Source organism: Empidonax traillii, unplaced genomic scaffold (genome assembly GCF_003031625.1).
Source record: "Empidonax traillii isolate 1590-97213 ecotype Southwest subspecies unplaced genomic scaffold, ASM303162v1 scaffold1138:size371499, whole genome shotgun sequence".
NCBI lineage: Eukaryota > Metazoa > Chordata > Aves > Passeriformes > Tyrannidae > Empidonax > Empidonax traillii.
Window position 1 is genome coordinate 130734 of NW_020956331.1, and position 20547 is coordinate 151280.

The following is a 20547-nucleotide window of genomic DNA, read 5'->3' on the forward strand; positions in this document are numbered from 1 at the left end:
CTCCTGCCTGGGTGGGCCCCTGCAGGGCCTGGCACAGGGACAGTACTGGGGCCTGAGGCAGAGCACTGGGTGGCACATCACACCTTCCCTTGGTGACACCTGAACAGTGGCATGGTGACACCAGGGATGGGGCAGGGCAGGGGGGCCATGCAGAAAGGGATGAGCCATGGCCAAAGGAAGGAGGTTTGACCACAGGAAGGGGCCAGCAGACTTGCTGTGCGGATAACTGGGGCTCCATCCTATGCTGGGAGAAGTAAGTCCATATTCTCCCTCATTTTAACAGGCACTCGGAAATGTTTTCCCTCCCGATATGCTTGGCTGCCAAACGCACCCACTCTGCACCCACAAAGGCAGGAGGGAGAGGGGTTGGAGGGCCTGTCCTGCTCCCCCAGCACCAGGACCCGAGGTTGAAGAAATAATGCCATGCTCCAAGCTGGAATATCCCTGCGAGCAGCTCGCCAAGGCTCAGCACCACCAACAGCCCCACCGACCCTTCCTGCTCGTGGTGCAGCTCAGCCCGTCTCCATGGAAACACACCAAAATGGATTCAATCAGGAGTCCTAAAGGACTCCTCCTTCCAGCCTCAGAATGTCATGCCAACTCTTACCATTTGTGGTCACAATAATTTACTCTTCTAGTAAAAAATGAAGTTCTATCCCTGCACAGAGTCGCACAGCTGGGCTGTGGGGCAGGAGAGGGGAGCACCAGCACCAGTGCCAGCCTCAGAAGCCACATGGAGAACTTGGGGCTGTATTTATGTGTAAACACACCTCCAGAGCCAACAGCTCCGAAAGGATGTGCCCCACACACAGCCTGCTCAGCAAGGACCTAGCAGGATCCTCACTTCAACCTTTCACAGCAACCACAGGTAACCGAAAACCACAAATGAAAAAGTGCTGCTACCGCTGCAAAAGCCACAGGCTCTGACAAAGCAGAAACACAAACAGAGCCCCAGATCAGGCTGTGCTGCTGCTTTTCCCCCCAGTGCTTAGAATTTAAACCAGAAGGAAACCACCACCACAAGACAGAGCTGTGGGGGACACAGCCCCGCACTCCCCCTCACACTCCCAGGGTGAGCAGACGTGGCTGGAAAATGAGGCAGGAGGTGCCATGCCAGGGTCTGTGATGCTTGAGGTGTCACAGGTGCACGTCCTTAATTAGCTTAGCTAATTGCAACCCAGAGGTCACAATCTGTGTGACTGCAATGGTCCTCTGTTCCCAAGAGAGGAAACCATGCCCCTGAGCACACAGAAATAGAAGTGGCAGTGACAATCCAGTGGTGACAGCTACAGGGACCAGCAGGATCCTGCACCACAGGAGGAATGTGCTTGGGCTGCCTCACTTAACACCAGAGGCCAGGCTGCCAGCAACCTCACCCTCCTTATCCACACCCAAATAGTCCCTGCTTATACGACAGTGCTTGGCTGTGCAGCAGCTGGTACAGCCAGCACCACCTCTGCTTCTTCCTAGGACACAGCCAGCTGGGAATTGCTGCTCCTCCACAAGGTCAGGGGCTGAGCAGACAGTGGGTTCAGCAGCCCTTTGGCTAATCTTCATCACACGCTGCTCCCTGGGTATCACACTGCAAATTAAGGAGGAAAAACGAAAATAAAAGGAGCCTCCACACACCTCAGCACCATCACAATCGCTGGCCAGCAACAGTCCCAGAGCAAAGGCATTCCTGAACCTAACCTGATCCAACTGACGGTGTGAACAGTTGAGCAGCAACAGGGCTGCAGCTTCCCCTGTTCCGCGGAAGGGATGGGATGTCCCAGTCCACATCAGAAAGTGGGAGGTGACTTTTAACTGGTCTCCCAGCTTGGGGAAGAGTAGCCAGCAGAGACTTCCATGGGGGAACAAGCCATTCCTGAGCTTCTGCATCCATCTGACCCACAGACAGCAGCGCCAGGTGCCCTTCATGGAGCAACTCAGCCACAACTTCAGCAATCCACGAGGAGTGCCATAAGGAATCAAGAAGGAAAATCCAAACCAGGTTTGAGCCATGCCAGTGCAAATAATCAGAGCAAATGTAAGCAGGAGCTCCATCTTTGCGTTTTGCTTTCTTCTTCTCTAGCTTGAAAACAGAACTGTTTAACCCAGCCACACGCCTTCAAACAAGCAAACAAAAGACAATAACAGTTCATCCTACCCTTAAACAAGAGCATTTTAAGACAAGGACAAATTTTCAGGTTAGATCATAACTCTGGAAATCCATTTTTATCAGGGAAATGTTGCAAGACCCTGACACAGCAGCTGAGGACACACCTACATTTCCTCCCAAAGGTCCCTATGGACCGTTTTCTCCTCCCCTGTTGAGTGCATGCACAGCACATGCACAACATGAGAAATGCCAGTTTTTCCCGTCATGCACAGAGAGGGCTGTGATCCCTGAGGGGAAAACAATGTGTTCATTGTTACCGACTCCCACCGAAGAATTCCCCAGGGAGTTGCATCATGGAGATGGAGCTGGAGCTGGTCCACACTGCTGCCTCACAGATGATGTTCTGGACTCGGTACCTGACCCACTGCTTCCCAGGGATTCTCTGTCCTTTGGGCAGAGCTTTAGGGGCTGACACACAAAGTGTTTGGTCGAAGGGCCAGAGTCTGCTCCGAGCTGTTGGATTTGCACTGCGTGCACTAACTGCATGAAAACCCCAATCTGTGTCCCACCAAAACACCTCAGCTCTGGAAACCATGAGCTCCCCTGGCTGAGCTCAGATGTACCATCAGGATCAGCAGCAACCAGCCCTGACTCACAGAACACTCCCAAATACTCCACAGCTGCTCAAACACAAAAACATGATGATTTTCTCAGATGAGAACAAAAATAACTTTCCAGTTGTCCTTCTAGGTAGTCCCAAATCCACACCAGCATCCTGAGAGGAAACCAGCCCTCCTGTTGCTGCACAGAGGAGAGATGCTCACCATCAGGGAGTTACAGAGTGGCCCAGAACAGTCAGTGCCTGGCATTGACCCAGGGCAAGGCGTCCGCAAGTGCCCTCGAAGGCTCTGTGGGGACTCAGAAATCCTGACACATTGGACAAAGGCCATTTTTCCCACACTGACACGGGTTTTCCACTTGCCAGGAGTAAGTGGCTAGCATGAACTGCTAAAAATAGCTTGCTATATTTAGCTGTGCTTTACAAATCTCTCGCACAGGAATTTACTGAATGTCTCACACTCTGTCACACATTTACCTCTCCTAATCAGGGCTTCATTGACCAAGTCATTCATAAGTTGCTGCTTCCCTGTCTTCTCCAGGGAGAAGAGCAAGGCTGTACTCCCAGTACAAAGACAATTTTCAGTACCTCTCCCTACACAGTGATCTTTTGCTATGCAAGCTGGTTACCTGTTCCCTGGACCACCACCTCCACTCACGTATCCTCCTCCTGCTCTCCCTCCACCCAGTTTCTCTTTCCTGTCCTAAACTTCATCTCTTATTCTCATAAATCCTCCTTGCCCAGGCAGCCTTGTGGGAAATTCCCGAACTTGCTCGACAGGCTTATTTTCTTATTTACTCTTTAATTAAAAACCCAAGGACCAGCACAGCAATCACTTATCATACACTTCTCATGCCTGTCTTATCTCTCTCCCTGTCTGATGGAAACTGGTTGTGCCAAACCTGCCACGCTCCAGAAGAGCTGGCAAGGGTGACGAGGCTGCACTGAAGCTCAAGGCAGTTCAACACACAGAGGGGCTTTCCTGGCTGCCTGGAACAAGAGGCCATGGGTCTCCTCACCTACAGCTTGGAAGTTTGGCAACGTATCAGCCCCAAAACCCAAGCAAAACAAAAAGCAACCATGCAAATCTGGAAGGACAACAAAGTTTTGGGGTATATTGGTCTGTTTTGGAGAAAACTGGGAGTGAGTGATGTGGGATACAGGTTCTGGGGACAAGGGTGCACTCTTCCCCTCCACTGGATTAAGTGATCACTAATTATCCAGTGTCTTTTTCCCGAGACCTCCACAGTGACAGATTCATTGATCAGGAAGAGACTCACATGGCAGAACCCAATTTTAAAGCAAAGACATGGAACACACCATTCTAACAGTGACACTCACTGGATTGTACCAGTTTCCTGGAGAGTGGCACTCGGGGCCATATTTTTAATGTTTTTATAAAGGACCATGTCCCACATTCATTTTTCTTTTATGATTTTTGCTTCTGTAACCTGAGGGCAGCACAGGGCCCTGCCTGGCCCAGCACAGCCACAACACTCGCTCTCCCCATGTGCAGCCGCACCAGTGCTTCCCTTAGTGCTTCCTGGGAGGAGCCAGGGGTAAAACTGAACTTTGGAAGCCCCAACTCCTCAAAGGACAGTTTTTCACCTTTGGCATTTTTCTGGCCATTTAAACCGACCTTGCAGCTCTGCAAAGCCGGGGGGGTTGCTTCAGCAAAACTGGACAGAGACACAGGGCAGCCAGCCCAGAACACGTGGGCAACTGAAATGGAGGTTAATGAAAGATGACAGCCTTAGAAACTGGCAAAAGTGGCGAAATGTGCAGTCAGAAATAATGCAACTATTTTCTGAGCAAATGCTCCCCGCGTCGCAGAGGCAGAGAAGAGTCACCAAGGAGGAAACACCACTGCAGCCCTTTGGACTAAACCACAGACTAAAGCCCAACCACAGGGCTGGTGGTGCTACACCTGCAAGAATTCAGACCATCTGGTGTCCAAATTCAACTGTCACTACACCAGGGAACTGCTTAGCACCACCCTGTAGTGTGCTGAACCTGGACAAAGGAGGGAGAGCCACAGCACAGGGACACTGCCCAGCTCCCGGGGCACTGGCACTGCTGACAGAGGTGGTACTGGTGCTCCTGTGCTGGGCAGTCAGCAGCTCCCAAACCCCTCCTGGGAGGCTCCAAGGGCAGCAGCACTTGGCTGCTTTCCTGCCAATTCCCAAGGCAGAGGCTGCTGGACACCTGCCCCTGCAGCAGGGACAGGGATGGCAGTGCCAGGTGAGCTGGGATGGCAGTGCCAGGTGAGTTGTGGGGAGGGTGGTGCCAGGTGAGCCAGGATGGCGGTGCCAGGTGAACCATGACTGTGGCAGCTGGGTGTCACTGCGGGGCTGGGGCTGGAAGCCAAGGTGGCCAGCTGGAATCAGGGTAAGGCTGGCAGTTGGCTCTGGCTGCTGCACCTAATTATGTACCTGTTTACATCACAGTCCCACCAAGACCGGTTACTGTCTTTCCCAGACTGGGAGCAGGGCCTAGAGCTGGGGACAGACTCTCCAAAAACTAAAAATACACAAAGCTGAGCCACAGAAAGCAAATGGACTTTTCCCTCCCTCGGATGGAGCGAGCTGTCAGGGAGGAGCGGCAGCCCCCTCCTGGGACACGGGGAGAGCCTCGTGCCAAGCGGCCGGTCAGGAGGGCCAGGGCAGAGCTGCACAGATCCCTGCAGTACTCCAGGCCACCCCGAGCTCCCAGCTCCAAGAGCAGCCGTGGGCTCTTGGCACAGGGAGCGATAACAGAGGGTGTGCTCCGAGCGCCGCGGCTCCCCGCTGCACAGGCAGGACGGACACGGGGAAAACAAACACCAAAACAACAGACTCTTATCCGGGGCAGAGCACGAGCAACCCCCCCAGAGACATCTCATGATCTGAAGAGCCCTCACATGCATCTCCCTGCAGCCCCACTTCCCAGGCAGGGGCCCGCTCCAGTGAGTGAGGGAGCCGGGCTCGCTCTGAGCATGGATGATTTCAGAGTTTCCCTCGATAAGGGCGCAGCGTGGCCAGGCAAGGGCCCAGCTGAGTCACACTCTGCGCCAGGGAGGGATCGCCAGCAGCTTGTGAGCGATCCCGAGCCGGTCAGCACGAGCAGGGATGCGCATCCTTCCTGCCCCAGGCTGGGAGACAATGCCAGCGTGGACACGGCCTGTCCTGCACCAGCTGGCTCCTCGCAGGACACCCCTGGGCACTGTCAACCTGACCGGCACGGGGACAGCCCGCCCACCCTGCGGAGCACCCCTGGGGGGCTCTGCCAAGAGCTACCCTACCTCTGGGCACCTCTGTGTCCCACAAGGATCTGGAGGTCCAGCTCTGTGCCTCCAACACAGAGGGTCTCCCAATGCCCTGCAAGTCCCCTGATCATCCTGCGATGGCACAGGAACGGGTCATGATCCTTGCTCTCCATTTGCACAGCTACAAAGTTTAGTAAGATTAATAAATTTACTTGTTTTAAAAATCTCCAGGCTCAGCTCTTCAGAATGAGGCTTGGCTGGGGAAACAGGATAAAAAGGAGAGAGATCAGACTGAGAGAGCAACTGAATTCTGGGCTGTACTTATATTTATAAACTTTATCTCAGGCTATTACGCTGCTCTTATCATCACTTGAACGACTCGTGACCGTGTGTTCACCTGTGCAGAGAATTCAGTGACAAGAAAGGACGCTGGGCACAGAGGCTGTGTGTGCCCCAGCAGGGAACAGCCAGCATGGCCTGGGATTGCTGCTCCCGATGGAGCAGCCTGGCCGGCTGCCGTGAGGAGGCTGCGAGGCAGAACACAGCCCAGTGTGGAAACTCCACCATCACCAGAACAGAGTCCACAAGTTTCCAAAAGCTTTTACATCCACACATATCAGAACAGAAGGCCTATGTGTCTGAAAGATTCATTTAATGCTGTTTAAGGAAACGTAACTGCTGAACTCCTCTAGCAGTTCCAAAGCAGCTGCATTTTGGTGTTCAGCACCTGTAAATGGCGCTGGCTGTTTGCCAGGGTTTGGCCTTTTGTTCTACAAACCCACAGTTCTCCAAACCTTTGTGCTCCCGCCAGGCCTGTGCCGCAGGAGGTGCCCAGCCCCACGCTGTGGCACAGCAGAGCAGGGACACTGCTGCTGGCTCCTGGCAGGACAGGAGCCACCCATGAAAAGCCTGGGGGCCAGGGAAGCACACCACATCTGTAGTTACCAGTGTGCTACCAAAAGCATGAGGAAATAAAATATTCCAACAATTTCTCAAGAAAAAAGCCAGAAAAGCTGAGTCTTCACACAGTGACTCAAGAGGAAACTCTTAGGTCAGCAGCAGTGTTGCTGCGAGCAGTGGGCTGTCAGACACACACAGAACATGGATAACACCCACATCCAGGGAAGGAGCCAGGAAAGGCAGCAGAAGATGGATGAAAAGCTCCCTGTATGCTTCACATGCAGCACAAGAAAAAATATCCTGAACAGATGAAAAAGACTTTCCCTCTTGCCCTGGCCGTACGCAGGTGAGATCTTGGGAAGCAATCAGGGCTGGAAAAAGCCATCACAAAGTACTGCTCTTTGGTGTACTTTGAGCTGGACCAGGGCTGGTCCTGAGCCCACTCAGCACCCCCAAGCTGGCAGGGACAGGGCTGGTGTGGTGCTGCCACAGCTACTTCAGCCCATAATCCTGCCCTGGGCTTCCTACAGCAAACCAAGCCCTGGGCACCCCTGGGCACGGGCACAGCAGCTGTAACCAGCAGAAGTCAGTGGTTTTGGGGAGGAGGCTGGAGACCCCACGACTGGAGCAGGGAGGGGACACGGAGCCCAGCCCAGCACAGCTTACACAGGGCCATCCCCGCACAGCCCGGCCGCCCTGCACCATCAGCCACCGGCAATGCCAACCCCACAGCAACAACACGCAGGGCAAGAGAGCTGCTCCAGTGGGAGCAAAACCCAACAAACACATCCCTGAGCCCCAAAACAAGGAGTGGGATCTGCCTCCTCTGGGCCCGGCAGATCCGCTGCCTGCGCCTCATCTCTCTTGCCTGCACTGAAGCTTTGGGTCTGACGGCTGAGAGAGGGTTGGCCTCTGGGAGGGGTTTTGTTCTTTTTTCTGCTATTGTGTTTTAGTCTATGGTTAAAGCATGTCTGGTTTAGATTTGCACTAACTGGGGCCCCAGATCCTGCACTCAGGGCCTACAGCCCAGGAGTGTGAGCGGCTTCATTGGCTGCAGAGACGCCCCTGTGCTGAGGGCACCTGCAGGGCACAGGTGCTCTCTGGGAGAGCTGAAGCCCCACTGTGATGATGTACAGACACAGAGACCTTTCTTTACAGGATGAGCATCACTTAGGAGCTGCTGCAGGGGACTGGGATTTGAACTTCTGCTCCCCTCAAAGGACACCAGCTCACTGAGGGATGAAGGTGATGTGGTTTTTCCCAGAGGAAGGAATCACACAGTTGATCCACTCAAGGCAGAGGGCCCTGGGTATCCCCACGTGAGGCAGAGAGCTCTGGACATCCCCACACAAAACAGAGGTCCCTATGCACATCCTCACCCATGTGCCAGATGCTGCCTCAGGGCTAAGCTGTCTTTATGGGTCAGGATATTGTTACTGAGGTACCTCAACGCCGAGCTGGGCACTTCCAGCACAGCTAACGTTTGCCTGGAGAGCTGCAGTCTCTCCTGGGTGGGACAGACTCTTTCCTCTTCCCGCTTTTCCAGAGGAACTTTAGGGTTGTTCAGACACAGAAATCAGGATCTGGCTGTAATATACTGCAAGAACAGATTCCAGATGTCCCTACAGCCTCCCCAGGAACCAGGACCCGGGTTTCTGGAGAACCAGGCAGACAGGCTTCTCTGGGCAGCTTCAATCCCATTAAAATAACCTGTTCCAATGCCATGCTGCTTCCCATGCTCCACAGCATTAAACCCTCGGGCACCACATCCAACGACAGCACAGAAACCTGTCCAGAATGGGTCTGCCACGCTGGAGGACATGGAGTTCCCTGGGGGACAAGCCAGTTCCCACACACAGCGCTGCAGGGACCTGCAGGGATGATGATGATGGTGGGACCTTCCCCGGGTAACCCCCATACAATTCAATTCTTGGAGAAAAGCACACCCAGTCCCTACACATTCCTTTATCACGTTATCCTTCAGGATAAAGTGCTCGCAGTGCCCAGGGAGGCTGACTGCTGACAGGCACATCTGCAGAGCTTCACACAGGACAGAAATCAAGTGCAAAACCACAGACACAACATTTGCATGAGAACTCAGAGCTCCTCCAGCTTCAAAGGACAATTTTCACCATGACAGTACTCAGATATTAATGAGAAAAGCCTCAACCTGACATTTCTGCAATTCCATTTGATATTTAATTGGGAGAGCAGATCAAAGAACAGGGGAAATAAATGAGTTTGCATTACCACACACACGACAGAGTTCAGTGAGCAGGAGAGATTAAAAAAACCACAGAAAGAAACTGCTGTAAAGCAGCTGTTCTTGCAGTCACAACTTCTGGCATCCCTTGTGGCCTTGAGTGTGTGGCCCTAGCAAGGCTTCTCTGTCACACCAGTGCTGGCCACGGTGGCCCAGGGCTGCTGACGGGGCTGAATCTCCTGTGCCCACACCAGGCCCTGGCCCTGGCCCTGGCCCTAAGGGGACAGATACCAGCCTGAGGGGATGGACAACTCCCAGTCCTTCTCCCTCCCTGACCAGGGCCAGGCCACAGTGGCCTCAGCACTGCCAGTGCAACGGATGGGACTGCCAGCAACTCTTTGTATTCCTGGCACAAAAAAGAAGGGATACAGCCACCTTCACAACAAAAATAACTCCCATTTCTAACTCAAAGTAACTTAATTTCTATCACTGGCTGTCACGCCCAAATGAATATTACAAATGAGCAATATTATTCTCTGCTTTAGTGAGTTTAATTTCTCACTTGGTACAACCCTGTACTTTGTTCCCTTGTGGTGCCCCATGTATAGCTGGGACTGTATTCAGCTGTTGGGGGGTGTCAGTCAGCAAGAGAAAATACCCCACTCAAAGGCAGCACTGATGGGGCTGTAACTGCAGAAGGGCCCTCATCAGGGTGTGGGGGCTGCAGACCCCCGGGAGGATTTCACCCCTGGATTTTATTTGTTCCACCCATCAGTCGCATGGCAGGGTGGAACCAGTTTCTCTCAATCCATGACAGGCCAAATGAGTTAAAGCCTCCAAAGCAGCTCCCTCATTCGGTAACAGCCCTCCAGCACCACCTGCCCCGCACAGGGAATGGAGGCACACAGAGCCTCTGCCCCACATGGACCCAACAGGCAGAGCTTCCCAGGGAGGGATCCCAGTGCTGGCCCCTGGACAACTGCGCCAGGCACAGCACGAGTAAGAGGCAGGGAAGCCCTGCTGCCTGGGAAAGCACTTACCCACAACCCAGCCACGGGTCAGCCTGGGATGGAGACAGGAAGGGAAATGCAGCTTTTCATTAGGAATGTTCAGGAAGCTGAAGTCAGCAGACTCCTGCAGAGCAGCAGGCTCTGAAGCTGATGAATTTCTGCACCAGGCCCAGGTCCCACCACCGAGGGTCCTGCTGCTCTTGTCTCCCCACTTGGAAGCTCAGAGGAGGCAGTTTCAGCTCGACGCCAGCAGGAGAAATGCCCCGGAGCTGTGCCAATGGATGGGACTCCCTGGCAGGGCAATCCCTGGAGATGTTCATGCCATGGCACATCCCATGTAAGGGGTAAGGGGGGACTCACCTCTCCTGAGGTGAGGAAGGGCCTGGGTCACCAAAAGCCTCAAGACTGCTGGGCATAAATAGCAGGAGACAGGTCTGAGCACAGACATGGCTGTCCAAGCTGCTGCCCCAGCTGGGTCCCACTGGCAGGGACTCCTGCCTGGCACTGCAGCCAGGCAAACTTGGGAAACAACCAATCCCTTTAACACCACAGCACCCACCAGCCAGATATACACCCTGGACGCTTTTAATACTCCATGTTTAGAATTCCATGCTACTTGAATGACTTGTTTAAAACATTTCCATTCGAGTTCACAGATTAATTAGCTGCAAATGGGATTATGGCAAATTAATCTACCAGTAAAGGGGCTAAACAAAAGTCAAAACACACCCAAAAATCCCAAACAGAAGTCACTGAAATGGCCCTGACTAGATGCTGGATGTCCAGCTTGTGCTGCTGACAGGTTTGTCCTCGTCATCCTCTATAGACCCTGCCGAACACCCCCTGTATTTTGGTACCCAGCAGGTTGGCTGAGACAGCCTGACCTGCCTGGACACTGCCAGCAAGATCTGTGCCAGCAGCCCAGGAAGGAATGACAAACATTGAGCTCCTCACACGATGGACAGCCCAAACCCCTCGGCTCACCCATGGATTTCAAGGCCCTGCCAAACTCCAAGGAAAGCCACAATCACTTTGTCTGTATTACCTGGCAGACAGAAAACTAAAGCCAGGTTTGAGCAGCCCCAGCCTGTCAGTTGATGTGGTTTTGCTTGGGGCAGGTCACAAAGAGCTCAGAAGAGCCCATTTCCCCAGGATGGAGAACTGCAGTTCCTTTCCTTTTGCCCGGGCAGGATCAGCCCCAGCACCTCCCCAGCCTGCTGGATCAGCTGTGCTTAGAAACAGCACAAACAGTACTTCAGGGAAGAAATCTGGGGTTTCCTCAGCCCTGGGGGTTCTCTGTGATCTCTGGGTGTGCTCAGCTTCCTTCTACTTCTCCCCTTCCTCCTCGGCCAGTCTCCCTCAGCCGGGTCTGCTGAGCCAGCAAAACCCCTGCACATCCATGCACACTACAAAGACTAAAAAGGGAAATGGTTTTAAGCAAAGTGATGAAGGAAAAGAAGAGCATTTCCATTAACCCTCAGGTTGTCAAAATCCCTCTGGTTTCCATTTTTGGGGGTTTTTTTTTGCCCTGGACTGAGCAGAGATTTGTCTTTTTGTAGCTCACATTAGGTCTCACAGCCCTGTGACGTTGGCAGTTTCAGTCACACCAGCTTTTGTCTCTGCTGCTTCCAGATGGGCAAACATGGGCTATTCCAGCCATGGCCTCGATAACAAGGAAGCTCTGAATTATTCTGAACAAAAGGGCAGCAGCTAAACCTATTAACACCAACTGAAAGCAACCAGCTGGCAGGAAAACCGTGTGTGACCAGCAGGGATTGTGTCTGCCTTCACTGCCCCCGTGGCTGCTCTGCTGGCCTGGGCTGGTTCTAGTGCATTTATAACAGCAGAGAATCGTGGAACCACTTGGATTGGAAAAGACCTTTAAGGTCATCGAGTCCAAAGAGATGTGGGAGATGACACAGGGAAGGTGTATATGAAGGTGTAGCTACAGCTCCGTGAAGGGAAAACAATTCAAAGCAGTCGGACAGGTCAGAAACGTGTCAAGCATGTGGGACATGGTGGTTTCAGGTGACACAACCTGGCCGGGTGCTCTGGTGATCTGTCAGCACTTCTGAACAGGCAACTCCCTCAAAGTCAACACTGAAATCGACATTTCATTGGGAAAAATTCTCATCATGATTTGAACAATGACAAAACACCACCAACAAAACAAGGACTCTAGGAGGGATCTGGAGTGCCCCTCTCATCCTCCAAGTGCCCCCCAAGGAAGCACGGGGTGAGGAGATGACATGCGATGGCCCACCACGCTCCAACCACGCTTTGGAGCAAAATAATATTGGAGCACCTTCCGCCAGCAGGAACTGCTGTCCTTAAACGAGGGGGTGCCTGCGAGGGCTTGGCCGGTTCCCCCACTGGTGCCAGCCCAGCGGGGATGGATGGGGGTCCGACCAGGCCCTGCGTGGGGGTGGCGGGGGCGGTGTGGGGACAGGGATGGGGATAAGGGCAGACACAGGGCCAGCCCCGGGGTGGCGGGGGCGGTGTGGGGACAGGGATGGGGATAAGGGCAGACACAGGGCCAGCCCCGGGGTGGCGGGGGCGGTGTGGGGACAGGGATGGGGATAAGGGCAGACACAGGATGCCCGGCGCAGGAACGGGGCCCAGGCATCTCCCGGGGACGCGGCTGCCGAGGGGAAGAGGAGGGACCCCCGCCCGGCCCGCCCGGCCCGCTCACCGCGGATGGCGGCGATGAGCGCGTTGCCGTCCTTGATCACCTCCTTGATGAACTTGTTGGTTCGCTCCAGCTCCTGCTCGTAGCACTTGAGGCGCTCTCGGAAGTCGGGGCTGTCCAGGTAGCAGTCGCTGAACTCCAGCGGCGGGTGCCCCATGGCCGCGGGCCGGGGGCGGCTCCGCCGGGCTGGGCTACCGACGGGCACGGACACCGGGAGCGCCGCCGCCCGCACCCGCACCCGCACCCGCACCGGCCCCGCCGCCCCGCGCCGCCGACATCCCGCGGGCCCCGCCCCGGCCCCGCCCCGGCGCTGCTGCCGCCGCTGCCGCTGCTGCGGGGCCGGGCCGAGGGACCCCCGCCCGGGCCCCGCTTCCGGCCGCGCCGCCGCCGGGACGTGTAGTCCGGGATGTGCCGCCCGGGGCACCGGGAACGGGCCGCACAGTGCAGTCTGGACACTCCGGTCAGGCCGGGCCGTACAGTGCGGTTCGGTCACTCCAGCTAGTCCGGTCCGTACAGTCCGGTCCGGTTGCTCCGGTCAGTCCGGTCCGTACGATCCGCTCCGGTCGCTCCGCTCAGTCCGGTCCGTACAGTCCGGTCCGGTTGCTCCGGTCAGTCCGGTCCGTACGATCCGCTCCGGTTGCTCCGGTCAGTCCGGTCCGTACGATCCACTCCGGTCACTGCCGCCGCCGCGCGGGCCAGTCTGAGCGCGCCCCCTGGCGGAGGGGCGGGGACGGTGCCGCCCGCCGCGTTGCCAGGGACACCCCGGCGGCGGCGCGTGACGCGACGGCACGTGGTGATGACATCACAGCACCCTCCACGTCGCCGGGGCAGCCAAGATGGCGGCGGCGGAGGGGAGCGGGGCTGGGGGAGCCCTGGTGAGCGGGGAGAGGGGGACGGGGAGGATGGGAGGGACGAGGGGCTCGGGGGGGACGAGAGGAGTATGGGAGGGACGGGGGGCTCAGGGGAACAGGAGGTGTCCGCGGGCGCTCGGCCCTGCCGCCCTCCCCTCGCAGGGCTCGCTGTCGGTCAGCGCGGGCGGAGCGGAGTCTGGAGGCCTCGGCGGGCGGCGGCTCCGGACGGGCCCGGGCACAGGGACGGAGGCAGGAGCAGGGACTGGGAGCTGTTGCCCTCCCTGCCGAGGTGTTGGCCGTAGAACCGGCCGGGCTGTGCTGTTTCCTCCCCCTGCAGGCACCCACAGCTCTCCCGCCCCGCCGGGGTGCGGGGAATCAGCCCGGGGAAACCTGGTGGTGTCACAGCCTCGGTGCGTGCCCGGGCCGGGGGGTCGGTGCAGCTCCCCACGGGTTGTTCTCCATGGGAGTCATTCCCCTCCAAAGGCAGGTGGTTCCCGTGGCTTTACTTAAAACACAAACTGCTCCTTCCTCCCTTCAGTTATTGCTGCCGAAAGAGAGCAGAGAGCATCTTATGGGAGGGACTGGAGAAATGCTCCTACACATCTGTAAACACAGCTCAGCTCACCTGGTCAGGCCTTGAGCTGTTCACATCAGGAAGGTTTTGTTACATGGGTGGCTGTGTCCATCCCCAGCCCATCGGGGATGCACGTGAGCTGGTTTGTATTCCCACCTAAAGGCTGAAATCCGTTCAGTTCCCAGGTCTGGCGGATGTGTCCATATCCCAGGACATCCCAGTGGAAGGGGAGATCACTGTCCCCGTGGGATCTCACTCTCCTGATGAGGATTACTCCACGTTGGACGAGCCTGTCAAGGACACGATTGTGAGTCTGGGCCTCTGGTCAGGGTAAAACTTGGGTTTTCCAGAGTCTTTGGCGGCTGTTGGGCGAAACCTGTGACCTGCACTTCGGTGTAAGTCTGGGGAATGTTTTACAACTCGTCATGTAAAACAAAGTTCTGTGGGTCAAAAAGTGTCTGAATTGTGGCCCCAGAGTTTCTCTGTGGTACTGAAATCAGTGCAAGGGCAGAGGCCTCAGAGGAAGGAAACTCTCCTGATGGATGGGATTCTTTGTTTCTTTCCCTAGAGGAGAAAATGTTGTTGTTTTTATTCTGGTGTTATTAAAGGATATAATATTGTGTTTGTTAAGGAAAAGGACGAGGTGTTGTGGTTGTTAAGGGACGCAGAGGAAATAGGCAATGTCTGTCACAGAGGATGCTGCAGAACTGTGTGGGCTGGACCTTTTGCTGATTTACCATAACTGCTCCTTTACTTCTGTCTCTCTGCTTTACCAGGAACTGTGACTTTTGTGCAGGGGGCAATTGGGGTGTTGTGTGTGTGTTTCAGATGAGGGACCTGAAGGCCGTGGGGAAGAAGTTTGTCCACGTGATGTACCCCCGGAAGAGCAGCGCGCTCCTCAGGGACTGTACGTGCCGGGGGGACAGGGGAAGGGGGACAGGGATCCTGCTCTGATCAGCAGCTGGGACAGGCACGATGTGGCCAGGGCTCTGGGCAGGGGGCAGAACTTGGGCCTTTGGCAGCTGGTGGGTTTTGAATGAATTTCATTGCAGAGTATGGTGTAAGGTGCTGAATAAGGAAATTGCAGAACAGTGGGATGTGCAAAATGGCACCTTGGGAGTTGGGAAGGAGGCTTTGTCACTCCTGGGAGAATGGAACTGAGATGGTTCTGTGACATTTGTGATGTGTTTTCCCTCTCCCTGCAGGGGATCTGTGGGGCCCATTGGTGCTGTGCGTCTCTCTGGCTCTGTGAGTATTGCTGGAGGATGTGGGGTTTTGTGCATTTGGGAAATTAAATGTTCAAAATGGATTAACATGTTGAGATCAAGCTCATCTGATCCCTCTCTGCCTTGTACAAGCTCTGCCTCATTGGCTTCTCTTATAAAATGTGTTTGTGACACTTCAAGCCCTTTAGCACCTCCCATCCTTAAATTTAGGATTTAAGGGTGAGCACTTCCTGGTCCCTGTCCTAGGAGTGGTTTTGCTGAAGGTGTCCCAGGCACTTTGCCCCCAGCTGCAGCCAGGACCGTGGTGTAGGAGCTGCGTGTCCTGAGAGCGGTGGGGAAGGGAGGCTAGTCCAGGGATCAGGGACGGGAGGAGATGGTGGTTCCCACGAGTTTGGGGTGTCGGATCTGCCTGATGGGAGGGAAATGTTGGTGAGGTCTGTAAGTAACTGAGGCACACCTTTGTACTCAGAGTACAGAAACCAGTTAGTAAAATGGTGGGGATCCTGTTCTGCCATCTTCCCCAGTCTAGGAAAATTCAGTCAGTGCTGAGGGCTCCGTCTGTCTGTCCCCCACAGCAGGATTTCTGTCTGTCCCCACACCAGCTGTGTCTCTCTGCTTCCCCCCAGGATGCTGCAGGGTGGCTCTGCAGACAGCAAGGACGATGGGGGGCCCCAGTTTGCCGAGGTCTTTGTCATCATCTGGTTTGGTGCCGTGGTCATCACCCTCAACTCCAAGCTCCTCGGAGGGACCATGTGAGTGGGTTTGTTGGTGGCAGTTCACACCCTCCTGTGTGTGGAGTTCTGCACTGCCTGCTTTGACTGCTGTTCTCCTGTTCCCTGTCCCTGTGCAGCTCCTTCTTCCAGAGCCTGTGTGTGCTGGGGTACTGTGTGCTGCCGCTCACCGTGGCCATGCTGGTGTGCAGGCTGGTGCTGCTGGCGGGCGCCGGCACCATCAGCTTCATCATCCGCCTCATCGTGGTCGTGGCCATGTTTGGGTGGTCCACGCTGGGTGAGTACCCTGCGGGTGCCCTGCGTGCTGTGCTCAGTCCCTCGGGCAGAGCCAGTGGGTGATGTAGTCTGAGGTGCTTCCTGGGCAGCTGCACTACTGTAGAAAGAATCCCAGGATCAGTGAGGTTGGAAAAGCCCTCCCAGCCCATGGAGTCCCCCCCTGCCCCATCCCCACCTTGTCCCCCAGCCCAGAGCACTGAGTGCCACGGCCAGGCCTGCCTTGGGCACCTCCAGGGTGGAGACTCCATCGCCTGCCTGGGCAGCCCCTGCCAAGGCCTCACCACCCTTTCCAGGCAGAAATTCCTCCTGATGTCCAACCTGAGCCTCCCCTGGCACAGCTGGAGGCCGTTCCCTCTCCTCCTGTCCCTGTTCCCTGGGAGCAGAGCCCGACCCCCCCCCGGCTCCCCCCTCCTGTCAGGGATTGCAGAGCCAGAAGGTCCCCCCTGAGCCTCCTTCTCTCCAGGCTGAGCCCCCCCAGCTCCATCACTGCTCCTCACAGGACTTGCCTTCTGGACCCTAATTCTTCCAATCCTCATACTGGCATAGGTTCAGCCTCTGCCTCTGCTCCTGGTGATTTCCATCGTCATATGCAAAATGCCTTGGGCAGCAGGATGATAATTCAATATTAAACTTTATATAAGACTGCTGGTGTTTTGTTCTGTGATTATGTTACGAATACTATTAGAAAATGCTGCTTTTATACAGTTGCATTTGCATGATTTCTCCTGTTCTTAATCTGTAAATCTGACTCTCATTACAGAATGTTAATTGGCATTTATGGTCAGGTGGGACAGTCCTTGGAGCAACTTGGGCTAGTGGAAGGTGGTGGAACTGGAGGGGCTTTAAAGTCCGTTCCATCCCAAACCGTTTTGTGATTCAATGATTTACCTTTCTCTGTGACAAAGGGAGTTGTACTTGGGGATTCCACCGCGTAGTTTGAGCAGTGGGTTGCTCTGGCTTGCCCTTCAGCGCAGTTGCAGTGCAGCCCCTCAGCTGGGTTGGTGCCCTGGGGGGGTCAGACTGTGCTGAGTGTGAGTGTGTCTGTGTGTGTCTCCGCAGCCTCCACGGCGTTCCTGGCGGACAGCCAGCCCCCCAACCGCAAGGCACTCGTCGTCTACCCCATCTTCCTCTTCTACTTCGTCATCAGCTGGATGATCCTCACCTTCACCCCTCAGTGAGCCCCATCCCAAGGGACTGGGACACGGACTGGAGTTTTTCATGGACGCTGCAGAGAATCCTTGGCTTTATCTCTTTCTAATTTATATATAGGGGTACTGTAAAAAGGCAGGCTGTGGGATAAAGCCAGAGAGCTGCAAAAAGTGCTCGTTTGTGTGTCCCTCTTTGTGAAAGATACCGAGGTCCAGCTACTGAGGGGTTTATTTAGCCCTGCTCTGTACTGGTGTTAAATAAACAGTGCCCACTGGGACTGAGGACAGAGCAGGAGATCCGGGAATTCCAAGCTGTTGGGACATGAAGTTAAAGGATCACGCTACTTGGCAGAGTCCATGCCTGTGCTTGGATTCTCACTGAAGATGAAAATGCCTTATCAAACTGTAGAACTTCACTGCTGTGATGTGTGGAGAGGGAAAGGATATGCCTGACTCCTTTCATTCCCTTATGGAGTGGTGGGATGTGTACGTGGGGCACTGTGGGACCGGGGGCTTTCCTGGGAAGCAGGAGTTCAGCAAAACCCAGTTGAGTCCCTTTGCAGTGAATTGGAGACGATGGCAGGGAGTTGCCTTTGCCCAAATCTGTGTGCTGTGTGTGTTCATCCCTTCATGTGGCAGGGGAAAGGGTTCCAGCCTGATGCCTTCAGCACTGTGTGACCCTGACCCTGTGTCTGTAGGGGCTCAGAGAGGTACAACCCTCTGACCACAGGGGACAGCTTGGAGTCCTGCAGAAACACTCAGAACTGGTTTGGAATTTGTTTATAGCAGGGACTGGGCTCTCACTCTGCATCTGGGAAGGGAAAATTCTCTGGAGAGCACCAAGAGCGTGTATATAGGATAGAAACAAGGGGTTCTGTGCAGCAAGTTGAGGTTTGCTGCACAGGCTGTTTGGTGCTGACAAACCACACCAGGGCTTGGGACCCAAAGTTTTAAAACGGGTTGAAGGAAGGAGAGTAAATGGTGCTGAAGGTGGAGGCTGCTGTGGAGCAGGACATGGGCTCTGTTCTCGCCTGCCTGTGTGTGACTGTTCCTTTGGTTGTTACAGGGACAGCAACAGAAATGTGAGCAAATGTGCATTCTGTTCCCTTGGCCTTGCCCTGAGATGTTGGACACTGTTTTGTGGAGCTTTTGTTTCGCTTAACACTTCTGTAAGAGAGAGGGCTGCTCGCTCCAGTCCCTGCAGGTGCTTTTTGTACCTCATCTGGAGAACCACAGGTGGGCAGGGGTTGGGTGGATTTTGGCACAGGGATTGAGAGCTGGGATTTGCTTTTGGAAACTGTACAGAAATGGTTCCTGTTGTCCATTGTTCTCAGTCAGCAATCCAGGGGGAGAGCTTTGAAATATCTGGGGTGAAAAAGCTGCTGTAAAATGTTCTTTTACCTACAGTTGTGCAGATAGACTGAATCTGAGGTCTGTGGGTCCTGCTGAGGTCTGAATGTTCCAGATTTATAGTTCTGTGTACAAGAGCAGTCTGTGCTGTAAACACTGCTAGTGTCTGGGAGTTGGGATGGAAATTGCTAAATTACAGATTAAAAGTGAATTTTTTCATTTATGGATAATGAACTGCTGTGTGTGACAGAGCCAAGGGGCTGGAGAGGAGCTGTGGGGGTTCACTGACATGGGGACCATGGAAATGGGGAATTTTTAAGCTTCCATTAAATTATTACTGGTATGAAATGTGGTTTTTCTTCTAAGTGTGCAATTTTTTGTTCATTTAAAAGTTAGTTCAGCTTCATGAAGCTGAAAAGAAATACTGAAGGGAAGTGGATAGTAAAGCTGTTGATGGTTACAGCGGGATTCCTTGAGCCAAATCTTTCTTTCCTACAAGAGTTTAACCACAGTTGCAGAGAAATCCTTGGGTTCTGTCTCTGCAGTGTCTTGTGACCTGAGCTGCTGTTCTAGCTGAAGGATAATTGGAGTAACATTTAACTGATCCAGTAATATTTTGAAAGGAAGGACAATGATTTTTAAGGGCAGTCAAAATACCAGCTTTTTCCTTGTTTTTGGCTTGGATCTGAGTCTCACAGTGATTTGTTCTGTATCAGCACTCAGGGCTTATACAAGAGAATAAAACTGTTCTTACATTAACTTGCTTTACTTTTCAGCTGGTCACTGGGTTTTTCAGTCAAGAACTATTTTTTATTTTTTATTCTGGGTTTTCCTGGCTCCAGCTGATGTTAGGATTGGTTCCAGTTGGTTCTGGAAGAGCCATGGAGTAGCTGGGCCTTTCCACTCGGAGATCATGATTACTGGAGCCCTTCTGTGAGTAGAATAGAATGGCATAGAGACTGAGTGAGGAGCACCAGTGGGAGTGATTGCAGAGAACTGTCTTAGGTGACTTCAGGAAATCCAGAAGCCCAAACTGGGATTTGTTCCTCAGCCACTCGGGGGTGTCCTGCAGAGCCCCCCCTTTGACAGAACCACCTTGTCCCTTGGTGGGTGGGTGATGCCAAAGCCAATGGGACTCGGGCACATTAAATACAACCAAAACATTTCAGTTCAGGCAAGCGAAATGCCTGGGTATTTGCAGATGCCTGGAATTAATGCTGGTAGTGCTTTAAAGTACTGGTGTTGCCTCAGAGTGCTGAGTGCCCCCCGAATGTCCCTTGTCCTGCCCAGGTGCACAGCCATCCCTCCCCAGGGGCTGTGCAGGTGAGTGATCCCTGGGACCACAACAGAGGCTTAGCTTGTGCTGGAAATGTATATGGTAACAACTGCTGTGCTTTCCAGGGGGAAAGAAAAGGAGAGAGAAGCAGCTGTGTTGCCTTTAATGAAGTGTTTGAACTGCTTTACAGAGAAGCAGCTGATTTTTTGATGCACAAACCAGACTGGCTTTCCTACTAGGATTTTTTTTAATACTGTTTCTCAGCCGAAGTTGTTGTATGTGTTTAATTTTGATCTATTTAATACCAATAAAAAGAAAATTTGTTTTTAACTTTGAAAACTGAAACGGG

General features: G+C 54.1%; 2 protein-coding genes across 5 annotated transcripts in view; one reads left to right on the forward strand and one right to left on the reverse strand.

Annotated features, from left to right (window-relative positions):
* Positions 1-12987, reverse strand: part of OPHN1 (oligophrenin 1) — a 49835-nt gene extending 36848 nt beyond the window's left edge. For 2 of the 3 annotated variants that reach the window (XM_027905280.1, XM_027905279.1), the window contains exon 1: positions 12770-12923. In XM_027905280.1, the coding sequence (XP_027761081.1) occupies positions 12770-12923 (154 nt within the window). Of the gene's footprint in view, positions 1-12769 lie in introns of all 3 variants that reach the window. The other variant, XM_027905278.1, reaches the window with a different exon arrangement.
* Positions 12454-19681, forward strand: YIPF6 (Yip1 domain family member 6). 2 transcript variants are annotated; one of them, XM_027905283.1, is made up of 7 exons: positions 12454-12476; positions 14370-14498; positions 15020-15098; positions 15397-15439; positions 16044-16169; positions 16268-16425; positions 17484-19681. In XM_027905283.1, exons 1-7 carry the CDS (start codon positions 12474-12476, stop codon positions 17600-17602), a joined length of 657 nt encoding a protein of 218 aa, XP_027761084.1. In that variant the 5' UTR covers positions 12454-12473; the 3' UTR covers positions 17603-19681. The 2 variants fall into 2 exon arrangements, with proteins under 2 accessions (XP_027761084.1, XP_027761083.1); XM_027905282.1 differs by lacking the exon at positions 12454-12476 and adding an exon at positions 13528-13641.
* The last annotated feature ends 866 nt before the right edge of the window (positions 19682-20547 follow it).